Source organism: Calypte anna, chromosome 11 (genome assembly GCF_003957555.1).
Source record: "Calypte anna isolate BGI_N300 chromosome 11, bCalAnn1_v1.p, whole genome shotgun sequence".
Classification (NCBI taxonomy): Eukaryota; Metazoa; Chordata; class Aves; order Apodiformes; family Trochilidae; genus Calypte; species Calypte anna.
Window position 1 is genome coordinate 15,699,326 of NC_044257.1, and position 27,122 is coordinate 15,726,447.

A 27,122-nucleotide genomic window follows, 5' to 3' on the forward strand; every position below is an offset into this window, starting at 1 on the left:
CAGCAAAGAAGAGCTGCCAGATCCCACCTGACACCCAGAAGAAGTTAATTTTTTTTTGGCCTGAATTTGCAAGACTAATGATTGAATTAGTGATACCCTTTGAAAATAATTATGGATTTTCCACAGTGCCTGAGCTCCACTACCTGACTTCTGGTCACAAGAGAGGAGTGTAGTCAAGGGGAAGTGACTCAGAGCTGCTTGTGCTTGAAAGTAATGAGATATTTATCTGGAAATACTCCTATCAGTGACTTTGCTTTGTAGTCCAAGTCGGGACAATACCATGGAAATCCTTGCTGAGGGCAGCAGTGCTCTTGTTGCAGGGACTGGAGGAGGATTTGGTAAGTGTAAGATCAGATGAATTTTGGCTTTGAGGCAAAAAACACCTATTCTGAAGGTTCAGGCCTGGTTTGCTCCCTAATTCGTGTGATAATCCCACAAAAGGGGACAGAAACGATGAGGAAAACCAGAAATCATTTGTGGGACCTTGAGATGGTTTTGTGGGGTTTTTGGTTTAATTATTATTATTTTTGCCCACGCCACAGAAAACCCTTTTAACAAGAAACAAGCTGTTTTCTGGACTGCTCCAAAGCCCTGCCAGCGAGATTATCGATCAAGAGGAAACCTCGGCGTCTCAAAACCTTCCCCCTAAAGGCTGCTCGGTTTTTATCCGCGGATTTTCCATCCTGGGTCGCCCAGGAGGGGTCGGACCGTGGCAGAATCTCCCAGCGGAGTGACTCAGCTCGCACATCCTGGGAATCCGGGCTGGCTCCAGCACACTGCACTTTTCAACTCTGATTCATCCCACCCCAGGAGAGTAAATAAGGCAGCTCCACACACATCTCAGCTCTGACGAGTCGCCTTCCCCCTGAAAAAGTGTCAAGACAAATGACATTGACAGCGAAGAGTGCCACCTGTAACTTTAAATAGGGCGAAATGTCTCTTTGCACGTAAAGCCAGCAGTCTGCTGGCAGCCCGGGGTCTCTCCCGTCTTGCAGGCTGCAGGAGGTCTGGGTTAAAAAAAAAAGATGCTGGGCTCGTTTCAGTGAGCTTTGTGGAAGGTTTTGTAAAGCCTGGGGACATTCATTAGCAATCTGGGGTTGTCACTTTTAAGGCTGTCTCCGAAGATCACTTTCGGAAGGTTGATTGGAAAAAAAAAAAAAGAAAAAAATTGAAAAAAGAAAAAAAAAAACGAAAGAAATGAGAAAAAAAACAAAAAGGAAAGAAAAAAAAAAAGAAGAAGAAAAAAGAGAAAAAAAAGATAAAAGAGAAAAAGAAAAAAATAAAAAAGAAAGCAAAAAAAAAGAGAAATGAAAGAAAAAAAGAAAAACGAAAAAAAGAAAAAAAAGAAAAGAAAGAAAAAAAAAGAAAGGAGAAAAAAGAGAAAAGAGAAAAAAAAAAAAAGAAAAGAGAAAAAAAAGAAAAGAGAACAAAAACCCAAGCCACCAAAACAAAAAGCCTTCTTTGTCTGGATGATTTCTCCCAAGCAGGGTAAGCCAGGTCACTGCTGCAGAAGGCGTTACTTGGTGTTGATGTCTTTAGCACCAGAGAGACAAAAATGAGGAGCAGCTTTTTTTTAAGGGGCTGGAAATGAGTTACATATCCGAGCTCAGGTGTCTGGGGAAAAACTCCAATTGTCATTGCTGGTACCTGACTGGCAGTGAGTCACTAAATCATCCTTGGGTCGGGGAAATGGGTGGCTGGATAACTAGAAATCTACTTGCCTCGTAAGGCAGTGAAGCGATTCAGTTAATAAACCGAGTCAGATGATTTCTTCGGTATAAATTTACTCTAATCCTGGCTTGTGACTTTGGCCAAAGGAAGCCCCCGGGGGCTCCTTGCTGCTCCCGTTCAGACAGCGAGAGCCTCTGCCCCGGGTCAGCTCTGGCAGCTCTGGCACATGGCACTGCAAAGCCAGTGACTCAGCAGGAATATCTCCGCAGGAATCATCAAATGAAGGAACCCTTTAAACGGCTTCTTGAGAGCAGAGCGTGAATTTGTGATTTTTTTTTTTTTTTTTACCCTGGGTTGTCTTTAAAAAAAGTCCATGGAGATGCTGGGTCTGTTCCCGGAGGCAGTGGCAGTACAGGGATTTCTCTGCCTGCAGACTGCTGATGTGAGAGAGAGAGCCCTGCAGGTTCGCCGAGCAGGGGCAAAAGTTACTGAATAAGCACTGGATGAATTGTGTGCTTCATCCCCAGTGGATGCCAGAGCTTCTCTGTTTTTTTTTTTTCCTCCCTTGGACTTCAATCTCAGTCCTCAGACCTGCAAGAGAGAAACATCCAGGGCAGCATCATTAGTGCCTGCTATGCCACCTCTTACAGTGCTGCAATGTTGTCTTTCTTTCTCTCAAAACGAAGACACACCTCCCCTGTATGATTGCATGTTCTGTTTTTTCCTTCAGGCTTGTCAACGTGAAGCACAGGGATTGCCTAATCCCTTCTTGTTAATTAATGAGGTGACCCTGCTGCTTCTCCCCATGGCCCATCACAACTGGCTCCACATTCCTGCCCAGCCTCCAAGTGCTTCAAACTCTGGAAAAGGGAAGGGTGTCCTCACATCTCTGCCTCTGGGAGTGATCAGGAAACACTGATCTGGAAGGAAATTACTTGATTCCAGGGAGGGAAGCGCTAGGTCCCCATGGGGGGATTTCAGCCAAGCCCTTAAAGGAGGAGGCAAGAGGAGGAGCTGGGTTGTCCACACCCTCCTTGTCATGCCAGCTCCCTGGCTGCACAAACTGGGATTTGCATGCTGGCATCCTTGTGCTCCCAGTAATCCTCCTGCCTGCAGTGTCTTAATCCAGCCACTTTAAAAAAAAAAAAAGAACCCCTCTGCTGAAATGCTGTTGAAGGAAGGATGGAGAAGCCCAGCTGTCTGGTTGAATGACATGGATGAGAGCTGCACTTCAGTGATGTAACATCAGATTAATTTATCCTCTCAGCCTTAGTCAAACTGTCTGCATACCTGGTCACTAAATCATTGTCTAAATTCTCTTGTTATTCTGTCTCAATCAGAGGCTCCTAAAGCCCTGGGCTTAAGAACATAAATGTCTCCCCCAGACAGAATCCGTGCCCTTTGTTGTTGACAGTTTCCCCACGTGTGGCCTCTGCAGTGTTAGTTGTGTGATGACAGAGAAGGAAATAAGGAGAAGTTGGTCCTCACTGGCTTAAGCCTTGGGACACAAGGAGCTTTTCTTCCTCTGCTACTCCTAAGTAACAAGCGACAGAACAAGAGGAAATGGCCTCAAGTTGTGCCAGGGAAGGCTTAGCTTGAATATTGTCAACAATTTCTTCACTGAAAGGGTTGTCAAGCCCTGGAACAGGCTGCCCAGGGAGGTGGTTGAGTCACCATCCCTGGAGGTATTTAAAAGATGTGTAGATGTGGCAAGTAGGGACGTGGTTTGGTGGTGGACTTGGCTCTGCTGGATTAATGGTTGGATGTGGTGATCCTAAAGGTCCTTTCCAGGGAAAATGATCCTCTGGTTCTCTGAAATGGATTGCTACCAATATGGCAAAGAGCCTAACAGGAGGGCCTTCTGCCTGAGGTTGATACAGCTCTCCAAGATGGTCCCTGGGAGTGGGATGGAGGCTTGGCAGGGGGTTTGGGAAGAGCCACTTGGATCAATAGCTTTGCACAAGCACTATGATCCTTGACAGTTTCCATCAGGTGAAGGTACCTGCAGAGGCAGAGGGATGTAGTTCCCACTGAGCCAGTCCCCTGTGCCTGTATCTAAGCAGCTTTGGCTTGGGGGTAACATGGACCCCGCGGGGCTGCTGCACTGAGGCTGATGTCTTCTAGCACTTGGACCATAATATGCACATGAGAGAGCTTTGAAAAGGAAGCAATTTCACTTGGAATTTGGTGCTTGTGCTTCATAGGCTTGGGCATGGCCATCTCCAGCTAAATTCATGGGGTGGTGAAGGATGGAGTGCCTGTTTTCCTCTGGTTTTCTTTGCTTGGGCTCCATCACTGTGGTTCTTGGGCCCAGGCCCAGCACTTAGTAGCAGTGGCACAGGTATTGATTTCAGCAGAAGCAGACAATTCCCTAAATTATTAATGTTAATAGTGGACAAAACACAAGACAGGCAAAAATATACCAAAGGAAGAGCTGAAGAAAAGCAAGAGGAAAGCAGTTGGGATCATCAGGGTGACGAGAGGCAGAACTGGGGGAAAGAGATATCCCAGGTAACTGAGACCTAGAGCACAAGCAAAGAAGATTTTGGGCAAATCCAAAAGCAAAAAAAATAAGTGCATCCCTTGAAGATATTCCCAAATACCACAGGTGGGTGTGCTGGTACCTATCAGGGGTCTGCAACCAACAACAAAAGCTCACATACAGAAATTCCCATGTGGCAAAAGATGTGTTGTTCTGTATTGAGAGAAACAAAACAAAGCAAAACAACCCCAAAAAAACTTCAGGGGGGATGGGAGATATAGCTGTATTGTCCCCACCCTCTACACAGAGGTGGCCCTGGAGGTTGCCCAGCCTGTAGCAGGCTGGATGGCTGGCAACCTGCCTGGCATGTCCTGGTTGTGTTTCTCAGAACCCTTCCATGTTTTCAGCTGATTTGCTTTGACATCAGCAGCCGGCAAGAAGTTCTCTGTGTCGGGCTGTGTGGGAGTGCTGTGTGACACCTTAATCATGCTAAACAGGAACACACATTCAGATTTTCTCAGTGTTTCAAAGAAATGTGATTTCTTTTGTGCTGCAGAGAAAGGGTTGGCTTGATTGTGACTCTCCCTGGAGATGGGCTCTGGTGCCTGTGATTTAGGGTGCCAGGATCTTGTTCCAGGGAAGAAAAGGGAGATCCAGCATACTGGAATTTTGAGCTGGAACCATCAGGGTTAAGTTTCTTGTTGGTAACTGAGGGTCCTTTTGACAAGAGCTTTTAATTGGCCAAAAGAGCAAGAAATCAGATTTTGGTTACAAGTAAAATCTGTATAAAGTGTCAGCAAATACCATACTAAATCCCAACTTCTGAAACAGCTGTTAGTCATTGAGCACAGGCATTAGAAACCAATTCATAGCTCAAAAGAGTGATTAACTTCTTCATTTAGTTCTCCTCCCTAAATGGGCGAGAAAAAAATCTCAGAGAAAATTCACCTAGCAATGGTTCAGTATTGATTTAGCTGAGCATTCTCTGGCCAGGATGAGGTGAAATAATGGCAGAGAAGAGTCATAAGAGGGCCAGGAGAGGAGTGATAGGTGATGTAGGGTGGGATTTTATAGCCAGTGTGATTTGTGATATGCAGCAAGATAAATTTGCTCCTGAGAGCCTCATTTGCTCAGCCTTGCTCATCCAGAGGCTCAGACCCACTTGGATCCTAAGTCTGAAAATGCCTTTTTCTTTGTTTTGCCTTTTTTGTTTTGTTTTTTTTTTTTTAATTTATAAAATCATGTTGAAAACTCTGTGTTTGTTAAATTACCATGCAGAGTAATTAAACCCCCTCTTGGATCTATATAACCAAATTTCTCCATGTAGAAAGTGGTTGTTTCTCCTAGGGATGTACCCAAACACGGCCCCCTGAAATGGGGGGATGGTATCATCCAGTAACCACTGTCATGGGGCAGTAAGGTTTTCCATGGGGTTCACCAGACACATGATAATTGCTGCTGCCCAACAGTTTTATTTTTCAGAGCCAAATTAGCTGTTTTCTAACCCTGTTCACAAAGCATGCAAAAAAAGTAGGTCACTCAAGACAGCAGGTATTGCTCAGCTTGGAAGTCCACTTCTGTGTGTCTACAGCTCCTCTGGAGGAAGGATTTACACCCATGGCAACCAGGACCCTATCTGAGCCACCTCTTCAAAAGAGCAGTGACCTGCAGTCCTCTCCCTGGTGCCACATGAAGGTAATTTTTCTTTTTCAAGTGGGCTGCTCTGAGACAGGGAATATCCACTACCACCCTCAGTGGCAATGATCTTCATGTTTTAATTGAGACCTAATGATGAGCTTGCCTTGCTCTCTGGATCTGGACTTCAATTCTCAGAGTAGGAAAGGACCCTTCAGCAGAATGAATATTTCCTTCCATGCCTTGATCTGCTTTTCTTCTGCAAAAAGAAGCTGGTGTCCAGGAGTAGGATGAGCCCTTCTCCCTGCAGCTGCTGAGGGCCACCAGGATGCACAGTGGTGTTCAGGGCCAAGGGACATCAGGAGAGTCCCCACTGAAATAGCCCAGGAGCTGGTGGCTGCTAGAGCAGGACAATAAGGACAGAAGCAAGCAGGTGGACATGGCCTGTGAGACTCTTAAGATGAGTTCAGCATTAAATGGACAACATTGGATTTGTCCATAGTGGGCTACTCCTTGCCACAATGCTCAGGTGTTCTCCTTTGCCTTGCTCAGGGCAATTAAAGCAATTTGCATGGTCAGTTCTTGGCACCCAACCTAATTAATATCTTATGCTCTGACTCCTGCCTGCTGGGTTGGGGTGAACTCTCCTGGGCATCTTCAGGACAGCAGCCCTAACCCAATCCCAGCAGATCTGGGCAGGGGGATTTTCCACGTCTCTGCTGCCACCCAGTCCCACATCCATGGGTTTGCTGTCACCTCCTGCTCTTGCCTAACTTAAGCTCTCCAGTTTGGGTGCCCAGCTGCTGGCTGGTGTGGCAGGAGGCAAGGCTGTGATGGCACGTTCCAGTGTGATTGCAAAAAGCAAAGTGGTTTTACTCCATCAGCTAAAAATCCATCTCCTTGCATCTTTATATGGATTGAAGAGCAGGGCTGGCATCAGGCCAGCATCCATCACTGCCCTTTCTCACTGGGTAGAGCAACCTTGCTCTCCCTTTGTCAGGGCTTGGGGATCAATGTCATTTTAGAGCTGTGGTTAAGCTGTCACACAGAATTACCTGTGTAAAAAAAAAAAAAAAAATAGAGTGCAGGGAATGTTAGCTAAGCTTTGCTTAGATCACTGCAGATGTGTTATTTTGGGAGAGCATTCATAGTGTGCAGTCCTTATTCAGACAAAACTGCAATTGACGTAGTTTTTTCCATAATGTTGCTTTCATTTGAAATCATATCTATACATCTTGTACAAATCAAACTAATAATGAGAATTTCCATGACAGACTCTACTTATGGATTAATTTTGGAATTTATTTTATAGACATGATTTGATTCCAGTGGGATTTATGTCCCTAAAAGGATTGCAGCAACAGGGGACAAATGCTAGAAAGGGGCTTTTTTGTCTATAATTCAACATATTTGTTTGTGGAACCCTGAACAACGTTCTAATCTTCCATCAGAAAACTGCCTTGTCACCTCTTGATTTAGAGCATTTTCCTTTGCCTTTCCTCTCTACGACTCAGTTGGTATTTCTCACAAGGTATTGTCAAATCTCTTTCTTCAAACATATAATAACCACCTTTTGTATTGAACAGGCGTATAAATTACTCAGCTTATATGACAGAAATGAAAATGAAGAGCTGAGTATCTGGCAGAGATGCCAAAGAGTGATGTTATTATAACCTTACTGTGAAAGATTTGCCAACAGAAAGTTACATATCAGTGAGGTAACTGATGACAATATTTCCTTTATTACACTTAATATCAGAAAATGTTACTGTGTGGTGCATTTCCAGATGAACTGCACCTCTCTCACCTGGGATGTTCAGCAGCCATCCTTGTGGGTTAGAATGGGATTTATAGTTTGAGCAGCCCCCAGGCATTGAAAGCCATCCAATCACAGGGTTTATACACCTGTCAACCTTGTTCAGACCTGCCTGGGAATTTTTCCAAGATGTTTGTTTTTAAGTGTTCCTGCAAAATTAAAATCTTGCACGTTTTCCACTTCCCTCTCATGAATACAATAGATATTTCAAGGTGTAGTGGTCCAGATGAAACCAAATCAGAGAGCCTGGCTTGGAGCAGTTTAAAACATCCACCCATCCTTGCCCACGATGGCATCAGACATCAGGGATTTATGTTCAGATGCTTTGTCCCACCAGTTTCTGCAAACAGGCTTGGCTTCCCAAGGCACTTGTAGTCATCTTCTGGGTGGAGCAATGCAATCCACCCTGGCAGCCAGCACACACTGTCCCCTGGGCACAGAGGTAAAAGGAAGCAGACTGTAGCCTTGTAGGAAAAGCTGAAGTTTGGAGGGGAAAAGAAGGTTACAAGGTCAGCTTAGAGAGAAGTGGCCCTCACTGCTTCTCCACGTTGGGGTTTACCCACTCGAACTTGTACAACCCTGTTTATGCCTCAGAATGAAGTGGCCTTTCCAAGGGTAATCAGGACAGTGCAACACAGCCACCGAAACCCAAAACATTATCTCATCAGCTCCCTTCTCCGTGGCTGACTGCATCCTGAGTCAACCCCGTTACCTAGTGACTGGTGGGAAGGGCCGGCCCTCCCCTGGGTAGCACCTCCAGCACCCGATCGATAACGAGCAGCTTTATCATCAGCTCTTTCTGCTTGATTTATCGGTGCTTGTCAGCAATCAGCTGACCTTGGACGGAGGCTTAGGCTCAAGTGGGTCGAAGTGAAATTAAAAAAAAAAAAAAAAAAAAAGAGCTAAAAGCTCCTGGTAGCTCTCTGCTAGGGGTTGGCATTTGGTGCCTGGCTCCACCTCACGGCAGCTGCACAAATCTGCAAGCAGAGAGTGGGAGCTGTGGTTTGGCCTCATGGGGTGATGATTTCCAAGACCCTTCCCTTTGTAAAATAATCGCCGAGTTCAACTTAACCAGTCCTCTGGGAATCAGTGCAGGTGGAATTTCCATGCTGAGCTTTTCTTTTTCCTATTCAAGGGATGGAAGTTGCCCACAGGCTTTGGTGGGGCTGTGGCATTTTCCTTTCCCACTATAGGTGAGGTGAATAGTGCTGCCCACCACAAAGACCACCCAGTGCACCCACTATGATCAGCACCCAAGATCATATTTTTTTTGCATTTATAAAGAGTTGTTTGCATTGTTTTGGGGATGCTGAAAACTTGCAGGCTCGTTGTCTGCTTTGGAGAAATTTGCCTCTGAATTAACCAGTTTTTTTGCCTCTCATAACCAGGATGAGAGGGACGTGAATGTTCATCTGCTTTAAACTTTCAAACTTTGTTATTTTAATTTGCAGCCACTTTTGTGCTGGTTCTTTCAACTCAGGAAGGTGACATTTGCCAGCCTGAGGCAGAGCTGAGCTTTGTGCCCGCTTCTTGCCTTTCCCATCAGAACTAAACCAAAAAAAACCTAACACCACCTTTCCAAGTTTAAACCGCGGCCTCAGTAAAATCCTCCTTACCCATCTAATTCTCCGGCTCCTTTTCCTTACAGCTCCGTATCCCGTGAGATGTCCAGCACAGACGGCACAAGTCCCTGCAGCAGCTTGTCCCCAGCTGCCAGGGTGGCCGGGGACACCCTCCCGGTCAGGGCCACCCCTGTCCCCGCAGGTCCCCGTTTCACAATCTCTGCTGCCCTCTCATGGCACCTCGAGGACAGAAAACGAGGACAGAAAACTCTTTGAATGTGACATCTTTAATTTGTGAATGGTAATACTCGGAAGCAGTGCTGCGACCCTCTGCCTGCTGCAAAAATACAAAACATTGAGCCTCGCTCAGTTCAAAGCCTTGTTTGGAAATTAATCTGAGATTCTGTAAGAAGGGTCTAGAAATAAATACCCAGCAACCCAACCCATCAATCAGCACTTGTCCAGGCAGGGAGTCCTTGTCTGCTCTTTGGTAAGCACTTTTTTCCTTTTCCTTTTCCTTTTCTTCCCTTTCTTTTTCACTTTCTTTTCCTTTTCTCTTTTTCTCTTTTTTCTTTTTCTTTTCCTTTTCCTTTTTTTCTTTCTTTCTATTTTCCTTTTTCCTTTCCTTTTCCTTTTTTAATTTTCTTTTCCTTTTCCTTTTCTCTTTTCCTTTTCCTGTTCTTTTTCCTTTTCCTTTTTTCCTTTTCCTTTTCCTTTTTTTTTTCCGTTTTTCTTTTTCTTTCTTATCCTTTTTTCTTCTCTTCTCTTCTCTTCTCTTCTCTTCTCTTCTCTTCTCTTCTCTTCTCTTTTCTCTTCTCTTTTCTTTTGTTTTCTTTTTTTTTCTTTTCTTTTCTTTTTTCATTTTGCTCTTCACTGATGTTCTCCTCCCAAGGTTATCAGAATGCCAATTTCCAGACCTCCCAAGAGCACATTACCTCGGAAAATATTACTCATCCTGAAGATCAAACGCAGCCTTGAGCCCTGCTCTGAATAGCTGCACAAGAAGGATGTTCCAACCTGAAGGTAATTGTAAAAACTTTATGCATTGGGGTCGTCTTCTTGCTGTTACTATTAAACATACTATTTTATAAAACTATCAAATCACAGCTGTAACTATGAAGAAAGTCTGAATTCAGGCTGCTTCTCAGCTGTGTGAAAAACTTTGGTACTCTGAATGCTGTCAGTATGGAATCCTGCATCCATTTCTGACTGTAAATCGATAGCCCATTGCTTTCATTTGGTTTAATTTTAGTGCCAGGTTGTTCTTCCTGCTCACCTCCTGGCTGTTAAATCCCAAGATAACATCTGCAGTATGATGCACAGCTGCGTGGGCACTCTTGTAGCAATTACTAAAACTAGAGAAATCTTGTAGTGATGCAGAGCATGCAAAAGATGAAATCCTCTGTGTTGTGGGACCCTATTCAACAGGTCACTTGTGGGGGCAGATTTGAGAAGGTAAGCTCAGAAACTGGCCTGTCTCTGGGAGAAAGCCAAGCCAACAGGCTAAAACAGATGAGCTAATAGCTAAATGGATCTTTAATCCATCTTTGTTGCCAATTGTCAAGGAAGAGGTCACTAAGTAGCCTGCAGGGATGAGTTAAATGATAAAACCTGAGAAAATTGCTGAGAAAGTCAGGGTGTTGAAGCCTAAAAACTATTGTAAATGCATAACTGTATTAAGTAAAAGGCAGAAGAAATGCAGCTTGCTCCTCTTGGTGCCAGGCAAACAAAAAAATTCCTGGCATTACACTGGGTATGGTTTTTACTCCTTGATCTGCTTCCATGTGTGTCCCTGAGAATGCCCCACCCTTGGGAAGAGTAAATGGAAGTGGTGCAGCTGGGATGAAAGCCTTTGGTCTTGGGGAATTTCAGCCCCACAGACAGAAAGTGAGCTGCTTTTTATAGCTCCCAGAGGGCTAAAGCAGAGCTGTGCTGCTGGCTGCTGAGGTATCTGGGGGTGACTTTGCTGATGCAGTTGGATTTTGCTGCTCAATTATCTTGCCCCTTTGAAAGAGCCCCTTCAAAAGATCCATGGGGTGCATAGCAGGAAGAAAGGCATTTAGGAGTTAAGCCAGAAGCTTGTACACTTCTGCTGAGGGAGCAATATCTTTACTATAAATGAACCCTGAGACTGCTAGTACTGGGTGTAGGCAGTGGGTGGCACCGTGGGATCACAGAAGGGGAAACAGAGCAAAAAACACCCGAGGGGATGAAATCCAGCAGAGGGACAGATGGGATGCTGAGGAGGGGTTATTCTCAGGATGAGGATCCTTACCTGGATTCCAGGCACTAAAAGAAAGGGCATGGATCACAGGATGGGTAACAGAAGAACAGTCAGAGGGCTCACAGCAGCACAGATGGTATTTTAACCTCCTGGGAGAGGAGAATGTTAGGGGTCTGAATAATGTAAAGATGCTCACTGGTGTTTCTTGGTCACTGGCTTGAGCCAGAAGCTTGTGGAAGGGTTTGCTGATTTGTCATAACCAAGGTAGGGGGAGTGGCACTGGAGCAAGTTTGCTGAGTGAGGCTGAGAGTCACCACACTGTAACCTTCCAGCCTGAGGAAATGCAACAGAAGGGACATAAAAATATGATGTGACATATATGAGTAGGAGAATTACTTTGGCAGCCTCCTCTGGTGTTATATTCTCAGTGGCAGCACCTATAACTCATCTGCTCTGTTGTATTACCTGTAAGTAGATGATAGGGCCAGTATTGTTTCAAAATTCAATTTATCACACTAATTTCAAACCTCAGTGCTGCAATATTGACTTTCTTTTTATTATCTAATCCTCTGCCTTCAGGAAATGAGTGTAGAAGATGTTGAAGTTGACATAAACAATTGATGTTTAAAAATCTTATTTTTCTTCTGTTTTTTTTTTTTCCCCCCAACATGATTCTATCATATAGTGGCTGAGAAACAAGAAATAATAGATAAGTATTGTTGGCCTCAGAATTACAAATTCCTTTTCCAGTGCTACACTCATGCAAATTTAGTTTCTAAATACAGCACCATAGGTTTTGTTAGCATGCCTTCCTTCCTTCCTTCCTTCCTTCCTTCCTTCCTTCCTTCCTTCCTTCCTTCCTTCCTTCCTTCCTTCCTTCCTTCCTTCCTTCCTTCCTTCCTTCCTTCCTTCCTTCCTTCCTTCCTTCCTTCCTTCCTTCCTTCCTTCCTTCCTTCCTTCCTTCCTTCCTTCCTTCCTTCCTTCCCTTTCTTCCTTTTTCCTGTCTTCCTTCTTTCTACCTCCCTTCTTCCTTCCTTCCTTTCTCCCTTTCTTCCTTGTTTCTTCCTTCTTCCTTCATTTCTTCCTTTTTCCTGTCTTCCTTCTTTCTAACTTTTCTTCCTTTCTTCCTTTCCTCCTTCTTCCTTCCTCCTTCTTTCTTCCTTTCTTCTTTCTTCCTTCCTTCCTTTCTTCTTTCTCCCTTTCTTCCTTCTGTCTTCCTTTCTTCCTTTTCTTCTTCCTTTGTTCCTTCCTTCCTTCCTTCCGAGTGCTTTTGTTGCTCTAATTTTTTGTGAACCTTTGTATCAGTAAAGATTATCAGCTCATTTGTTTTGAATAAGTAGTGATCATGAAAAGCCAAATGTTCTGTAACACAGAGAGGTGTATTTGCAGCTGTCTTTCCCTTTACTTGCATTATTCACAACACCAGGTTTGATTTATATTTTCACATGCCATAGCCCTCTTCTTATCTACACAGGCCAACCCTGAATCACTTCCTTGTTTGTTTCTGGCTTTTGTTTTAGCAGATCAATACGGGTTCATTCTCCTTGCTGCAAGAACCCTTGTGCCAGTACCAGGGACCACTCAAAAACAGCAGGAGGAGGGACTGCCTTTCTTACAAGTGCTGGATGAGGATTTACATCAAACTTCAGCTTTATACCAGTTATGCCTCAGCTCTTCACTTGGTGGGAAGAGAGTTAATGATATCTCATTGTTTTCCTGCCCTGCCTTCTGCTATTATCTCTGTTACAATCCAACAGAGCACTGGCTTTAGCTACAATAATTGCATTTCTAGAATAATTGCAGCTGCAGATGCAAAGTACTCCACTTGAAGTGTCATTTGCCAGTGTGAAACATGAAGTCCACTGATAGCTTAGCTAACTAGAGGTGAACACAAACTTTGCATTTTTTTTTTTTCAGCTCAACAAAAGTTTTCTTGAATGCTTTTGCTGCCTGAGAGAAACGTGAAACAAGAAACACCTGCCCTTGAAATACCCAGCCCCACACTTCCTGACTGACCCAGTATGAAGCACTGCTGCTCAGCACACTTTATTTCCTTTCTTTAAAGAAAAAAAAAAAATAAAAATTAACCACAGTCTGGCAACACCTTGACCTTATTTGTCATCTGCTAGGGGTAGCAAGCTGCTCTTTACAAGAAGTCAAGCTACAGACAGAGGAGAGCATATGCACAATATAAGGTGAGAAGGGTTTGAGACATCTGCTTCTCCTGCCTTGGCTTTTTCTGAATCTTTTGACTGGTCTCCTTCCTGACACCAAAGGGCCTTGCTGATGTCCATGGTAGGAGAAGGTAAAAACCCTTTTGTTTTCCTCTTTCTGTAGTAGCCATGGTTTTCTTTTGCTGCTTTTTGTAGTTTGGCTCTTTTCTTGGCAAAAGAAATCTTTTCTGCAATAATACTCCGGCTGCAATGCCAAGTGCTAAAGTCTGGCTGTTGTTAGACTACAGAAACCATCAAAAGGCACCTTTAGCTCTTCTCTTTGCTTTGTAACTGGGGCTTTCCTTCCATAGGAGAAGCCAAGAGCTCCTCTTCCCACTGGAGACTTCTGCCATCAAGCCAGTAGCTCTGTCTGGTTCCTCCTTCTGTGCTGCCAGACCAGAGGAAACTGGTGCCTGTCAGGTACAGGAGCAGGTATTTCTTACTTTTGTTTAGAGGTTTTATAAGGAACCACTTCTCCAGTTCTATTTCTGTGTCTGGGATTTTTAAAAATTTTTGTACATTTTCAGTCATATTGTGTCATGTTTTGTTTTCACAAAATAACTCGAAAAATGAAATCTGTTCTGCCATGCTTGAACACTTCTGGTAGAAATATTTGGATTTTGTTTTAATATGCCAAGATTATATTTAGAAACAGATCTATATATGTATTTATGAGTTATGACTAGTATTTCATAGCATCATAAAATGGCTAGAGTTGGAAGGGACCTTAAAGATCACCCAGTTCCAACCCCCCTGCCATGGGCAGGGACACTTCCCACCAGGATCAGGTTGCTCCAACCTGGCCTGAGACACTTCCAGGGAGGGAGCATCCACAACTTCCCTGGGTAACCTGTTCCAGCCTCTCACCACCCTCACAGGAAAGAATTTTTTCCTAATGTCTAACCTTAAACTCCCCTCCTCAGGTTTTAAACCATTATCCCTTGTCCTCTTGCTACACATCCATGCAAAATGCCCTTCTCCAGCTTTCTTGTAGGTCCTTTTCAGACCCTGGAAAGGTGTTATAAGATCACTTTGGAGCCTATACACTCTCTCTTGAGTATAAGTCAATAAGTTGGTACTACCCAGCTTCAATATTTTCATGATTTTAAAAATAAATTTAAAAACTGCTGTACATTGACAGTTGTTGATAAAGGGCACCTTCTTTTAATCTATTTTTCCTCTGGTGTAATAAACTTCAAGTTGCTTTCTGGTCTTGCTTTTAACTCCTCAGCTCCACCTGTAAGCCATTTTTGTCCTGACAGCACGTGGCTGAACACAGGCTGCAAATGCAGCTTGCAAATGCACATCCTGAAACAGAAATGAGATCTTTAAAACCTCATGTGTTGTGGGTTTTTTGTTTTTTGTTGTTGTTTCCTTTTCTTTTCCCCCTAAAGATAAAGATGTTAGATCTTTTCCTTAAAGCTCAGCTGCTGCAGTTGGCAGAGTACATGAGACTTTTTGTGTTTGTTAAAGAATTATGAACTCCCTTGGTTACAGAACAGAAAAACAGGAAGAGAGGGCATCCCAAAGCTTTAGAAACCAGAAGGCAGAGAATTCAAAATTTTCTTAAGACAAACCCAGAAACTGTAACAATGGTTGCCTTGATCTTGGCTGGAGATTATTCATGCATTACTGGATTATTAATGCATGATGCAAGTGACAGAACATGAAAGGATCTCAACCCATGAAGACTTTAGAAGAGGAGAAAGTCTTGCTGGCTGGAAGTGACATACTTCAGAGTTAGCATTCCACTTTCTTTCTTACGACTGCCTTTTAAAATTATTCCTCCCCCCCCCCCGTTAGCATCAGCCATAACAAAATTTATCCTTGGGAGGAGAAGAGAATGTCACCAAAGGTGACAGGGTTTGTTTTTTATTCAAAAATGTAAATTAACTAAAAGGGGCCAGGCTGTTGAAAACTTGATTTCAGATTTTGTATGCTCAAGGGGTCCTAACAGTGTGCTTTCTACCCTGGCAGAATCAGTACAAAGAGGAAGAAACCTCCATTTGACACTGCCTGACTAATCTAAGCAGAATACTCTTCATTATTCTGCAGAGGATTAAAGGTAAGCTTTGAGACTCAGCAGGGCAGCTATCCTTTGCAGAAATGGTGTTAAATAGTTCCTGATGTGTGGCAGAAAGGTTCTGGAGTGTAGATGGGTTTAAATTGCCTGGCAGAGCCTTCTGCGTTCTAGCTTTTGTTTTCTCTCCTGTAAAATAAAGTGTTCTGTAGCTAAAGGGACTTTCTTGATCATAAAGGAAAACTAGAAAAGCATTTTCTTTGAAAGAGGGGGCAGTATCTAAAAACTGCTAGTCCAGTCTAAGAAAAAGAAATGGAGGAAAGCATATTTTTCTGTGTCAAATTTTGAATATCATTACAAAGACACATGAATAAGCCCTGAATGCTCTCCTGTTAATGGAGAGACATTAGAAAATTTCCACTGGAAGACTGGTTGGCTTTTCAATGTTTTTTTTCTTTGTTGGTAAAGTTCAGATTTAGAGTTTGTTTTTTAAACAGCTCACACAGTGTGTCAGATTTTCAGTCAAACGTAACTGACTGGGAAGGTGTTGGTAGCCGTACTTAACAAACAATTGTAAAGTTTCTGAATACAATCTGTTAGGAGATACAAAAGGCTTCTCCATATATGATTTTTAATATGATAAGTGAAATAATATGACTGAAACATGTGTGAAAACATGTATTTGAGAAATGGAACATGTTAGGTGGTGTTTGATACCTGCCTGTACTTCTGAAAAATACAGTTGGTCCTTTGCCAACTGGGGGTCTTCTGAATCTACAAATGTGCTCTGCATGGCACTCAGAAAACAGCTACTGTGATGTCTTCTACAAGCTAGAAGGCAGCTGGAGAGACTGGAGAACTTAAGGAGTTAAACATCTAGTCTATTCAGGACTTTATTTACAAGTAGATATATTATCCACATTTTCTCCCCCTTCACTTATTCCTTCTTTTAAATTGTTAACAAGATGGGGCCCCTGTGCCAGGGTCTACTCCTACCTCAATCTGTTGATGCACAGGGTCTCTCACACTCTGTGTTTAAGATGCTTATCATAAGAAGTGGAACAGAATGTTTTGGCCCTTTAATGTGACTCATTCAGTTGTGACTGCAGTGCATGAAGATAACAGCAGCTGCAATAACAATTTGCATTTGATACAAATATTCTGATCCTAGAGATGCACCAGATGGATGCTCTTCCAAGGCACAGGCATCTGTAATGTGTATTCCAGAATAGTATTTCTTATTCTTGCCCTATTCAGTGAATACTACTCGAGCACCTAATATTTTTTTCAATCATATGTTGATTCTAGTGAAATTTTGATGTGTTTTTACATTACTACTTGCTTATCTGTATGAGGACCAGAGACCTTCTGTCCATCCCCAGCTAATTCCAGTGCTTTGATTAGCTGGAGGGCTTTTCTGAACTTCTCTGATGTGCCATGTGAAGGACTAAGGCTGATCTTTGCATGAGCAAGCACAGATGCAAGGAACTTCTCCTCCCTTCCTGTGTGCCCTGAGGGAAGGCCTTAGATAACAAGAAATCCCTGCAATCAGCCAGGTATAAAGTAGAGAAAGTCCTGGTCTGTGTCTGTTTAATGGGCCCAGAAGATTTTTCACTAGCAGTAGCAAAGGTGATGTTAAGAAAACTTCAGCAGAACGGGAGGAAAATGGGAAACGAGCAGGGAGACCACACACTGCAGCAGCACTGGGTTTGTGTGCCTCCTGCCAGTGCAGCACATCCTGAGATCCCCCCATCGTCATGGGTTCAGAGCAGCAGCTAAAAACTTCCAGCCCAGCCTTGGTCACCCCTGTGCCCAGCCTGACTTCAGGTGTCCTTCTTTATGCTTCTCAGAGCAGACAGGGTGAAGGAGAACAGTGGTTCAAGATGATGGTAACAGAGCACTTTCTCCTCCTGAACTCACTCATGGAACTACATGGAAGGCTGAAATTTAACTTGGAGGGAAGCCCTGGACTTTTTCTTACTGAATTGCAGTTCCCTTCATGGGAAACTATTGTCAAATGCTGTGGGGTTTTTTTTTCAGCACTTCGCACTTGCAATGGCATTACTGTCAGGAAAGATTTTATTGGCTTAAAAAGCACAAGAGAAGTTTTCCTGGTTCCCTGCAGAGCCTTTTGCAGTCTTCATGTTCTGCTGAGGCCTTGGCAACACTGACCTTCTCACTGTTGATAGTCCTGCTGGTGTGCTGCTGGCATTTCACCACTGTGGATGCAGTGGCTGTAATATTTTATGTATTATGTGATTGCAGACCCTTTAAATATGCTGGTGTGCTGTGCCATCAGCAAACCTGGCCCAAGACACTGAGCTAGTTAGTCTGTGTATTAAAAAAAAACAAACCCTCCCATTTTGACACTTTGTTCAAATGTTCTTGTGTGTATTTTTAGGTTTTTATTAATCATTCCAAATCATAGAGCAGAATTTCTGCTCAACTTAAACTCTAAAAAAATTATTCTGGGAAATGAAAAGTTTTCTTCAGGCATAGCTAGCTCTGCTGTGGGAAAATACCATTCCTAAGTCAGGACACTCTTATAAAACCTAGAAGTACTCTGCCCAAGGCATGGTACTGTTCTGAGAGTTCCAGCAAATATCCACATTTGATGCCTTTGAAAATGTGAAATAAGGATTTCCATTCTTTTTTTTTTTTTTTAAATTGTTTTGACATCTACAAATGAAAACTATTACAGAAATTGTAAGGGATAATAGTGCATTTTGTGTATGAGGACAAAAGGCAAAGTAACTCCTCAGAAGTTTTTTTTTAACACAGTGCTTGCAAATAACAAGGGACAGGGTGATTGAACTGAGGAACAGCTGAACATTTTAAGACTCAAGCAAACATTGCAGCAGGCAACAGGCCAGCCACTTAAAAGTACAACCTCCCTTCCTTCATGTCATCTTTTCTGCTAGAGACTTAAGTGGTCTATGTTAAATCAATATGTACTTTAAATGTTTTGATTAAGTGACAATAATTTACCAAGATTAAAATGAAACTCTGATAAGAATGGAGCCCAGTGCACCCTAGAACACTTTTTACAAGAAATACACTTTGCAAGGAGCCTGAACTCTGTTATGTTGAGGTGTACTGAGGGTGCTGGGCTTGTCACACCCTATGATCGTGTTTGAAGGTGTGTCCCCCATCAAGTTTGTCACTTGAGTTGTGCTGTACAGCTGAAGAATATTCTCAAAGGTCCCTTTGGGACACTGAAGGTGTTCACTAAAACCTGGTCAAGGCTTCCTAGTGTAGCTGAAGCTATTGCCATGAGGAGCTGCTGCCAGTGACAGCAGTCACTGGGAGGGATGTCCTTCATCTCCTCCTCTCAGACAGCAGCAGCTGCTGCCATCTCAGCTCTGTGACAGGGCAGCTGGACAGTGCTTGTGGGGCCACCACAACTAATCTCTAGTCTAGGAGTAGCCTGGGTTACTACATCCGTGAGATAAGCAATTTTGTTGTCTTTGGCAAGGGAAAAACTGTGACACAATAAATTGATTTTTTTTAATAAAAGCTGTAAGAAAGCAACATGTCCTTTGCACTCCCTGTCCCCAAGAATCCCAGTTCATGTGGATGTGTGTGTGAGTGCCCTCATAAACCCAGCCAAGAAGCACTAAGTAGTTCTTGCAGGGGTAATAACATTCCACTTATAGGAACTGCCTTCAGCTAATCCTAAATGACCACTGGCTTCTTCCTCACAAATTGGCACTTACTTTCTCATAGGAAATGGATTGGCACCTCATCCTGAGACCATGGGAGGCAAGTTTTCTCAACAATGAGTGTAAAATCTGCTTCAGAGTCCTGCAGGTGAAAAATTGTAAAAAAAAAAAAAAAAGCTTGAAAATGAACTTTTCTCCACAAAACTTAGGCTTACAGGTTTGGCAGCTCTAACCAGACAGTCTGGCTGAACTAATGTACATCCTGCTAAGGAGCTCAAATGCTATGATGCTGTAGTAAATACTAAGGTTAGATACTAACCTAATAAGTAAGATAACTTAGATACTAATCTACTGTCAGTGACTGCCTCTAAATATTGGTTCCTCCTAACTTATGACACTCACACATTTCTTATAATTGATGGGATAATGCTATTCAACTCCTACCTTCTAGAAAAAAGATATATTTTCTTTGTAGCCCCTGTGAGGATGTGGCACCAATTTTGTGACCATTATTTATTATATCCACGAGGCTGCCAAGCCAGTCCTGTTATTTTCGTTCATACCTTGCTTTATGCTTCAGGGGAAGTCATCAAGACTTCCTTACCAAATATGACAATAAGGCAGGGTTTAAGTTTGCAATACTGTAATTAAGAAAGTGTCAGTGTCAACACTGTAAATTCCCTTTGTGAAGAATTTATGACCGAAATGTAAAAATGTACTGTCTTTCTGGATCTTATGGTTATATATGAATTGTGGTTATATTTTTAACAACTCAAGTTAAACTGAAAAAAAAAATTAGAAAAGGAAGGAAGATTTTATTCTAGTGGCTAACCTTCTCTTTGAACACACAGGCTTTGCTAGTTCAGATTCTTCATCTCAGAGATCTAATTTACCCACACCTTTCCTCAGAACATGATTAGAAGCCTTTTTAAATTTTTTTTTTCCTTTCTGCAAAAAAGAAGTACTGACCACGTCACCTGAAAATTATCTGTGACTGTGAGGCCTATTTCTTTACAGGGTATTCTGTTTGCTTCAAAGGTCCCACTTTTGAGTTTTGGAAGTTTGGTGGCACAAGTGCTGATTCTGACAGTAACTGAACCTTTTGTTGTGATTGTGAGGGTGTCTGAGTGCTCTTACTCCAGGTGCCATGGGTGTGCTGAGTACTGGTTTTGTTTTTAAGGATTACTTACTCTCCCTGTATGGCTGAGAATTTGTTACATCCAGCAGTTTTACAAAACTGGGTTTTATGATACCCCCTGCAGCTATTATTTTCTTCTACATACATGGTTTTTTTGATTATATAAAAATTATTCAGCTTTTAAGAGAGTTTTATCAGGTAAATCTAAATTCCTCCAAAAAAAGTGAGGAATCAGTAGGTTTTAGCCTCCCTTCCAGCACACTCCTGGGGCACAACCATACTGAATTAAATCTAAACTTTGCAGCAAAGTCTCTGTGTATGACAAAGATGGTCAACTCCGTGCCTGTGTGGCTTGTGGGTTGTTCAAGGGTGGTTCCTGTGCTGAAGCTGTGTCATGTGGCTGGTGAGGAGGCTGCTGATACCTGGCCAAGTGAAGCAGAACCATGAGGGTTCAGCTGGGGCTGATTATTTGTTGAGACTTAGGTTCACTGTCAACACACCCAGATGAATCCTGGACCTGGCAACCTTACAGATATTTTGGTCTTGGCTTTAGCAGCTGAGATGTTGGCCACTTGGTGCTGGTATTCTGCCACTGTTGCTGTAATTTCAAAGGCATCCTCAGCACCAAACATTGAAGGTTTTAATGATGAAGAGCTGAAAATGAAGTTTGGGAGAAACACTTTTGTGTGATTGATCCATGTTCTGCTATTCTCATTTTTTTAGCATCATGCTTCCTGTAGGATGTTGTTCTCTATTTGAACCTGCATCACACATGTTATATAGAGGGAAACTTTTCCCAGGCTTGGCATCTGAGGAAATGTGAAGCCTTTAGTGAGATGTTTTTTGAAATACTGAACAACGATAAGATTGTAATGGTCATCGTATTTTGCATTTAAAATGATCCACACCTTTCACAGCTATTGGATTTTCACCTTTCTTTTTCCTTTGGTGGCTGTGTATTTTGAACTTTGATAAAGATTTGTTAGTTTGCTTTTGTGAAGAGTTTTCCAACTCTTACAAGTTTTGCTGGACACTATGGATGTTTTCTTCTTTTTCTGACCTAAGTATCCAGGTAGCATTGCTGTTGGTGTTTGTTGTAGTACTTTGTTGCTACCCCCATTCCAGGTATAATTTTATTTCAGTAGTTTCTGCATGTATAGGGTGAAAGTACTAACCAATATTAATATTTGGCTACCATTCAACTGTTTATAACGCTGGCTGATATTATGGAAAACTTTTTTTTTCCTATCAATAGATTAGCTCAGATTCTGGTCTGTTACAAGGCACACTTTTTTCATTCCTTTGTGCCAGCTACCAGTGGTGGAAGGAAGGGAGGTGAAGAACTATCTCTACCTGACTAAACTCAGTGTTTGGGCCATGGTTCTGCTGTTGTACCATGGAGTGGCCCTCACAGAGGTGGCTGAGGGCTTCCTCTGCATGAGGAAACCTCTTCCAGACACTGTACCATCCCTAGATTGGGTTTCCAGGAATTTGTTTTGCAGTCTTATGAACTGGCATGGCTTGTTCCCTGTGATGACTTTGATATTCTGCCTACAGAGGTAGGAATTTTCCTCAGTTTTATCAAATAGGTTAACTGGGCAAGGCAAACACTTTAAATTTCATGGCAGTATCTGGGCTTGACCTGAAAAACGTGTCCTGTCCTATCACTTCTCCTCTGAATCCCAAATTGGGGATTATTTTATTATTTCCAGTCATGAGCTGAGGTGGATGTGCTATAACGCTCTTTGTAGTGGAACCCACAGAGAGACGATTTGGGCTCGAAAACCTAACTCCAGAAGCACTAAAGTTTTAAAGCCTTTTCCTAAACTCACTCTCTGAAAGTACTGTCAAGTCGCCTGGCGATTTGCAGCAGAACTGTTGAAATTCCCTCCTCATAAGGTTGGGCAGCAACCGAACCGCCCGCCCAGGTACGAGGGGAGGGAGGCACCGGTCCTCTCCTTCCCGCCTCAGGGGATGGCTGAGGGGGCAACGTGGCCGCAGCCATCTCCTTGAGAAGACAGCACAGCAAGGACCTCGCTTCGAACCAGACCGGGGAGAAGTGAAGAGATTGGGGCCAGGAAGAGCCGCGACCTCGCTCTCCTGTTCAGGGAACCCGGGGAGAAGCCCCGGAGAAGGGCTGAGGGTTTCCCTCCCGGCACCATCCTCCCCTGCCCGCCCTGCCCCGCCAGCCCGCCGCTGGTGTCACGTGACCCCGCCCCTTCCCGGTTACGGCCGAAGCAGAAGTAGGAGCCCCGGGGCGGGAACGGAGGCACCGGGAAGGCTTTGGGGGGGCTGGGAGGGGGGAAAGGGGTCTGAGGTACCGGTGGACGCCGGTACCGTATCGCTGCGGAAGACAGCTCCTCCACCGCTGCTCAGGTGAGTGAGGGCTCCCCGCCGGGGCGAGGGGGATGGATCCCCGCTGTAGTCAGGGGCGGTCCTGCTGGGGATCCCGCAGGTGCCGAAGTTTTGGGGCGGGGGCAGCCGTGTCCTCTCCCGTTTGAACCTGTCCGGGACGAGGGGTGTGAAGGAGGGTCTTGTGAGGGCTGTCGGCTGGAGCCGGCTCCCGGAGCGGGACGGGTGGCAGGCGAGGAGCGAAGGGATGTGAGGCCGGGTCGGGTCGGGGTGTGCAGGGCTCCTGGCCTGAAATGGGACAAGGGGATCCGGAGGTTCGGGGGGGACTCCGCACCTTGTGCCCGTCCGTGCCCCGCCGCAGGCCAGCCCGTCGGAGAAGAAGGAAGGAAAGAAAGCTTCCCAGCATTTTGTTTTTGGTGGGTGTCTGACAGCCGCCTGGCACCGAGCGAGGCTCTGCCTGGGTGTGAGGGCCCCCAGGCCGGGGCTGGGGCTTCATCCCCCCTCAGGCTCCATGGCAGGTGGGCGCTCATCCTCCTGCGGTTCCCTTCCCCTGCTTTTTACCAACCTGCAAGACTCCGAGGGTAGCAGCGAAGTTCTGTGTGTTGGTCGTTATATGGGCGATACGGAGCTGCTGGTGCTGGTGGATGGATATCCGATAGATATCCGTGCTGGCAGGGTAGGGGGTGGTCCGAAATTCGTCAAAAGGCAGGGAGTTAGGGGCTGAGAATCCAGCAAAGCTGTTACAGTGCCCTGGCACATGGGAAAACTTAAAAGTTGGCTGGAGTAAGACTTAGGATTGCAGTTCTTGGCTGCACTGGAAAGCACCTGCTTGCTGCTTGTGCCATGTGGGTGAAGTTGTAAGAGTGTGTATGGACTCATCAGATTATTATTTAACAGATAAATGCTTACCTGTTTGCTAGCCTGTGCATTTATTGTTTACCCTTGCTACAGTTTTCTCCCCCTTTCTTTGTGTTCTCACAGAATTTGTTTAGTTAGGGTTAAGAGTTATAGACTGATCTTCAGATAAGAAGGGTTTGTTTCAGAAACACTGTAGTATTGTGAAGAAGTAAAGCTAAATATACAGTGTTTTTGCTATAGATTAAGTAGGTTTTGGTTTTTTTTTTCACTTGTCTGTGTTCACTTGGTTACTTGCTGTTGAGCCTTCCCGAGTTGTTAGTCCTTTTATCAGGCTTTTCAATAAAAGAGTAACAGAACTGCTCTTACACAGTGACAAATGGTCCCAGTTCTGCATGTGGTACAGGACATCAGCAAACCTAAGCTCATGTAGTGCTTCTAATCCAAAGGAAAGAGCCATGTATTTGTGGCTGTATCTAAGCTAAAACTGATTATATATTTCTGGGGTTATTAGCTCACTTGTTGAGCTGTGTAAGTGATGCTGGACCTTTCTACTTTAGGCTTCATGAACTCTTTGGTAGAAGAGCAGTAATGCTTGTCTTGTACGTAAGGGTGTCTTGTAGCTCATGCCCCGCTGGTTTAGAGGTATCCATGTAATGAGGTGGTGAGACTCATTATGGAGCCTGAATGACTAGAAATATTCTTGATTCAAAATAGCTGTGCAGTGATGGGTGCAAGAAGGCTGAGGGGCACCTGCAGGTGAATGTAGGAAGACTCAGTATTTAAAGGGTTAGGTCTAATATCAAGGAATGTGTCCAGGTGGGTTTTGAATGTCTCCAGAGAAGGAGACCCCACAGCCTCCCTGGACAGTCTGTCCCAGTGTTCTGTCACCCCCATAGTGAAAAAACTATTATGATATTCCTTCCACCTTTCATGATGAAGTAGATAACCTCAGCCACAGTATCATTTCATGGTAAGGTAAAAACTTGGCTTCTGACTTGGGGTTGAAGTCAGACTAAACCCACTGTTCCCTCTGTTTATTGGAAGAAAGAGCCACTTTAAAAAGGGAAGTTGAGTGTATTCTGTTCAGCGGAAACTGCTTAAGAAGCCACCTCTGAGAGGCAGTTCCTTTGCACTAAGGGACTAAGCTCTCAAAAAAACCTGCTGCATGGCCTTTTATTAAATAGCTACTTTTAGAAACTCCTTTTCTTGGTGTTCGAAATCATGCTTCATTTTACAGCTGTGCTGGAAAAGGCAGAGCAGATGTGTATTTTATGATAGTCTCCTGAAAAACTACATTCCTTTAAAAGTTAGGATTTTTATTATTGCAGTGAAATGTTAATGAAGTAATTAAGCCTTGTTCCAAATCACAGCATACTTGTTTTACCACATTTTTTGCTGAAAAGAGCAAAGTTAGACAGGGTTTATTTTATTTTATCAGAAAAAAAACAAACAGACACTGTACAAATATTTTTTTTTTTTTTTTAAATTTCCACTACTCCAAGTTATTGTAGCAAGACATGACAGCTATGGCTGTCTTGTTAGATACAAGCCCTTGATAATTTAAATGATTATCTGATTAGTTCCAGAGAGTCAATAAGGATCAATTACATTCTGGCTAAAATCTTCTGTTGCTTATTACCCTGACAATTATCCACCCCCTCTCAGGTTTAGGGCATATATATATATATATATATATATTTATATATTTCAGTATTATTAGGAAAGGGTGCTGTATTTTCTTATTACAGTAACAAGCTTATAGATGTTAAACACCAATTAATCTCTATAATGTTTTTAAAAACATGAAGTGAGACATGGTTCCTGCTGTAGAGCACTTTAGGTTCAGGGTGGGAATGCAGAAGAGGCCACCCTGCAGGTAAGAAGGGGCTGCTGTTTGTTTCCCTGTTAGCTTACAAAAAATCAAACCAAACCAACAACAAAAACCCACATGAAAAAAAGGAAAAAAAAGAAAAAAAGAGAAAGGAAAAAAAAAGAAGAAAAGTGAAGTGGTCGAATTTAAAAAGGGATTGGAAAGCTTGCACCTACAAAAAAACCTCAGCTCGTGACATGATGTTGAAACACATTTTTGTGGTGGTAATGAGAGCAGAAAAGAGAGGTATTTAGTGAAGAGCAAGTCAGGAGATAGTGACATGGGCTGAGGGGGAGGAGGGTTGGAAGAAGCTGTGAAGGGGAAGCCAGAAGTGGTACAGTCCCATTGGTTATCAACAGGGAAACTGAAAGTGCTTGTGATGGAGAAGAGTGGAATGAAGGAGAGAGGAAGAGAACCAGAGGAGATGCTGTGGCTGGTGGCTGCCTGTGCACGGAGATGATTTAAACTTGTCCTGCTCAGGGAGGTGGTTAAGAGGGATGGTTTGGAACTCTGGTAGAAACTCCTGCTACTTCTGTGAGAATTATACATTTGTGTGAAAATGATACATTTCTTTCTTTGTGCATGGATGGAAGATCAGGTTCCAGGGCATCCTGTTTGTAAATAATCATGCTGAGGAGTCCTCAGGCTTGTGATCAGCTGTTTGATGCAGTGATGTGTGGGAGACCAAAGCACAGACACTCACTAATGTTTACAAGACCTGCTGCATGCACATCTCTTTTTTGGCTGTTTTGTGCCAAGATGTGTCCCAGGTGTAAGCACACAAATACCTCCCAGTAGGGAAAAGTAGATTCTGTAGGAGGAACCCATCCATTGTTTTAAAAGTGCATAAACTAAAACTTATCAGACATAACCAACATTTGCTTCAGTATTTGTATTTACTCATAATTTCCCCTCATTTTCTTTGCAGCTCTTAGAAAGACAGTTGACTGGTTTAAGTTCCCATATAGGTTTATTGGGTTAGAGTTTACACAGGCTGATGTGTTATCTGATCACTGGATTGCTAGGATTTATTCCCCAGCACTTCTAGCATCCCCCTGATGTAGGATCAAGAAGACATGGGACTGCCCTCTGTGAAGACTTGGGATTTTCTGGACAAAATGGCAAGGATGCTGCTAATGTTAGCCATGTATCTGCCTTGTATTTGGAAGGGAAGGAGTCTCTATTAGGTAGCTTTAAATTACAAAAATATGGTTTTAAAGGAAATTTTAAAATGCCAGTTTAAGTATTGAATGTTCTTTCTTTTTTTAATTTTTTTTATTTTGTTTTCCCCAGGTCACTGAAAACTACCACGGAAGTGTGATTAAAAAACCAAAAAATGCCCAGAAAGAGTTTAGAGTATGGAGTGCTGCCAGAATATGAGAAAAGCCAAATCAAAAGGACCTTGGAGTTGGGAACTGTTATGACAGTGTTCAGTCTTAAGAAGAGTAGTCCAGAAAGGAGGACTATTCAAATCATAATGGAAACCAGGCAGGTAGCATGGAGCAAGACAGCTGACAAGATTGAAGGTTTCTGTGAGTATTTGCAAAGTGTATCTCAACTTGGAGTTACTGATAAATGGAGGTATTTGTGAAATACTGTCTTAAAGAGCCTTTATTAAT

The 27,122-nt window shown here is 43.4% G+C and overlaps 1 protein-coding gene across 1 annotated transcript in view; it reads left to right on the forward strand.

The window, feature by feature from the left end:
* The first annotated feature begins 22,764 nt into the window (after positions 1-22,764).
* Positions 22,765-27,122, forward strand: part of PLCG2 (phospholipase C gamma 2) — a 54,229-nt gene continuing 49,871 nt past the window's right edge. Inside the window, exons 1-2 of the mRNA XM_030457959.1 lie at positions 22,765-22,799; positions 26,797-27,035. Of these exons, the coding sequence (XP_030313819.1) occupies positions 26,840-27,035 (196 nt within the window). The 5' untranslated portion in view covers positions 22,765-22,799; positions 26,797-26,839. The remainder of the gene's footprint in view (positions 22,800-26,796; positions 27,036-27,122) is intronic.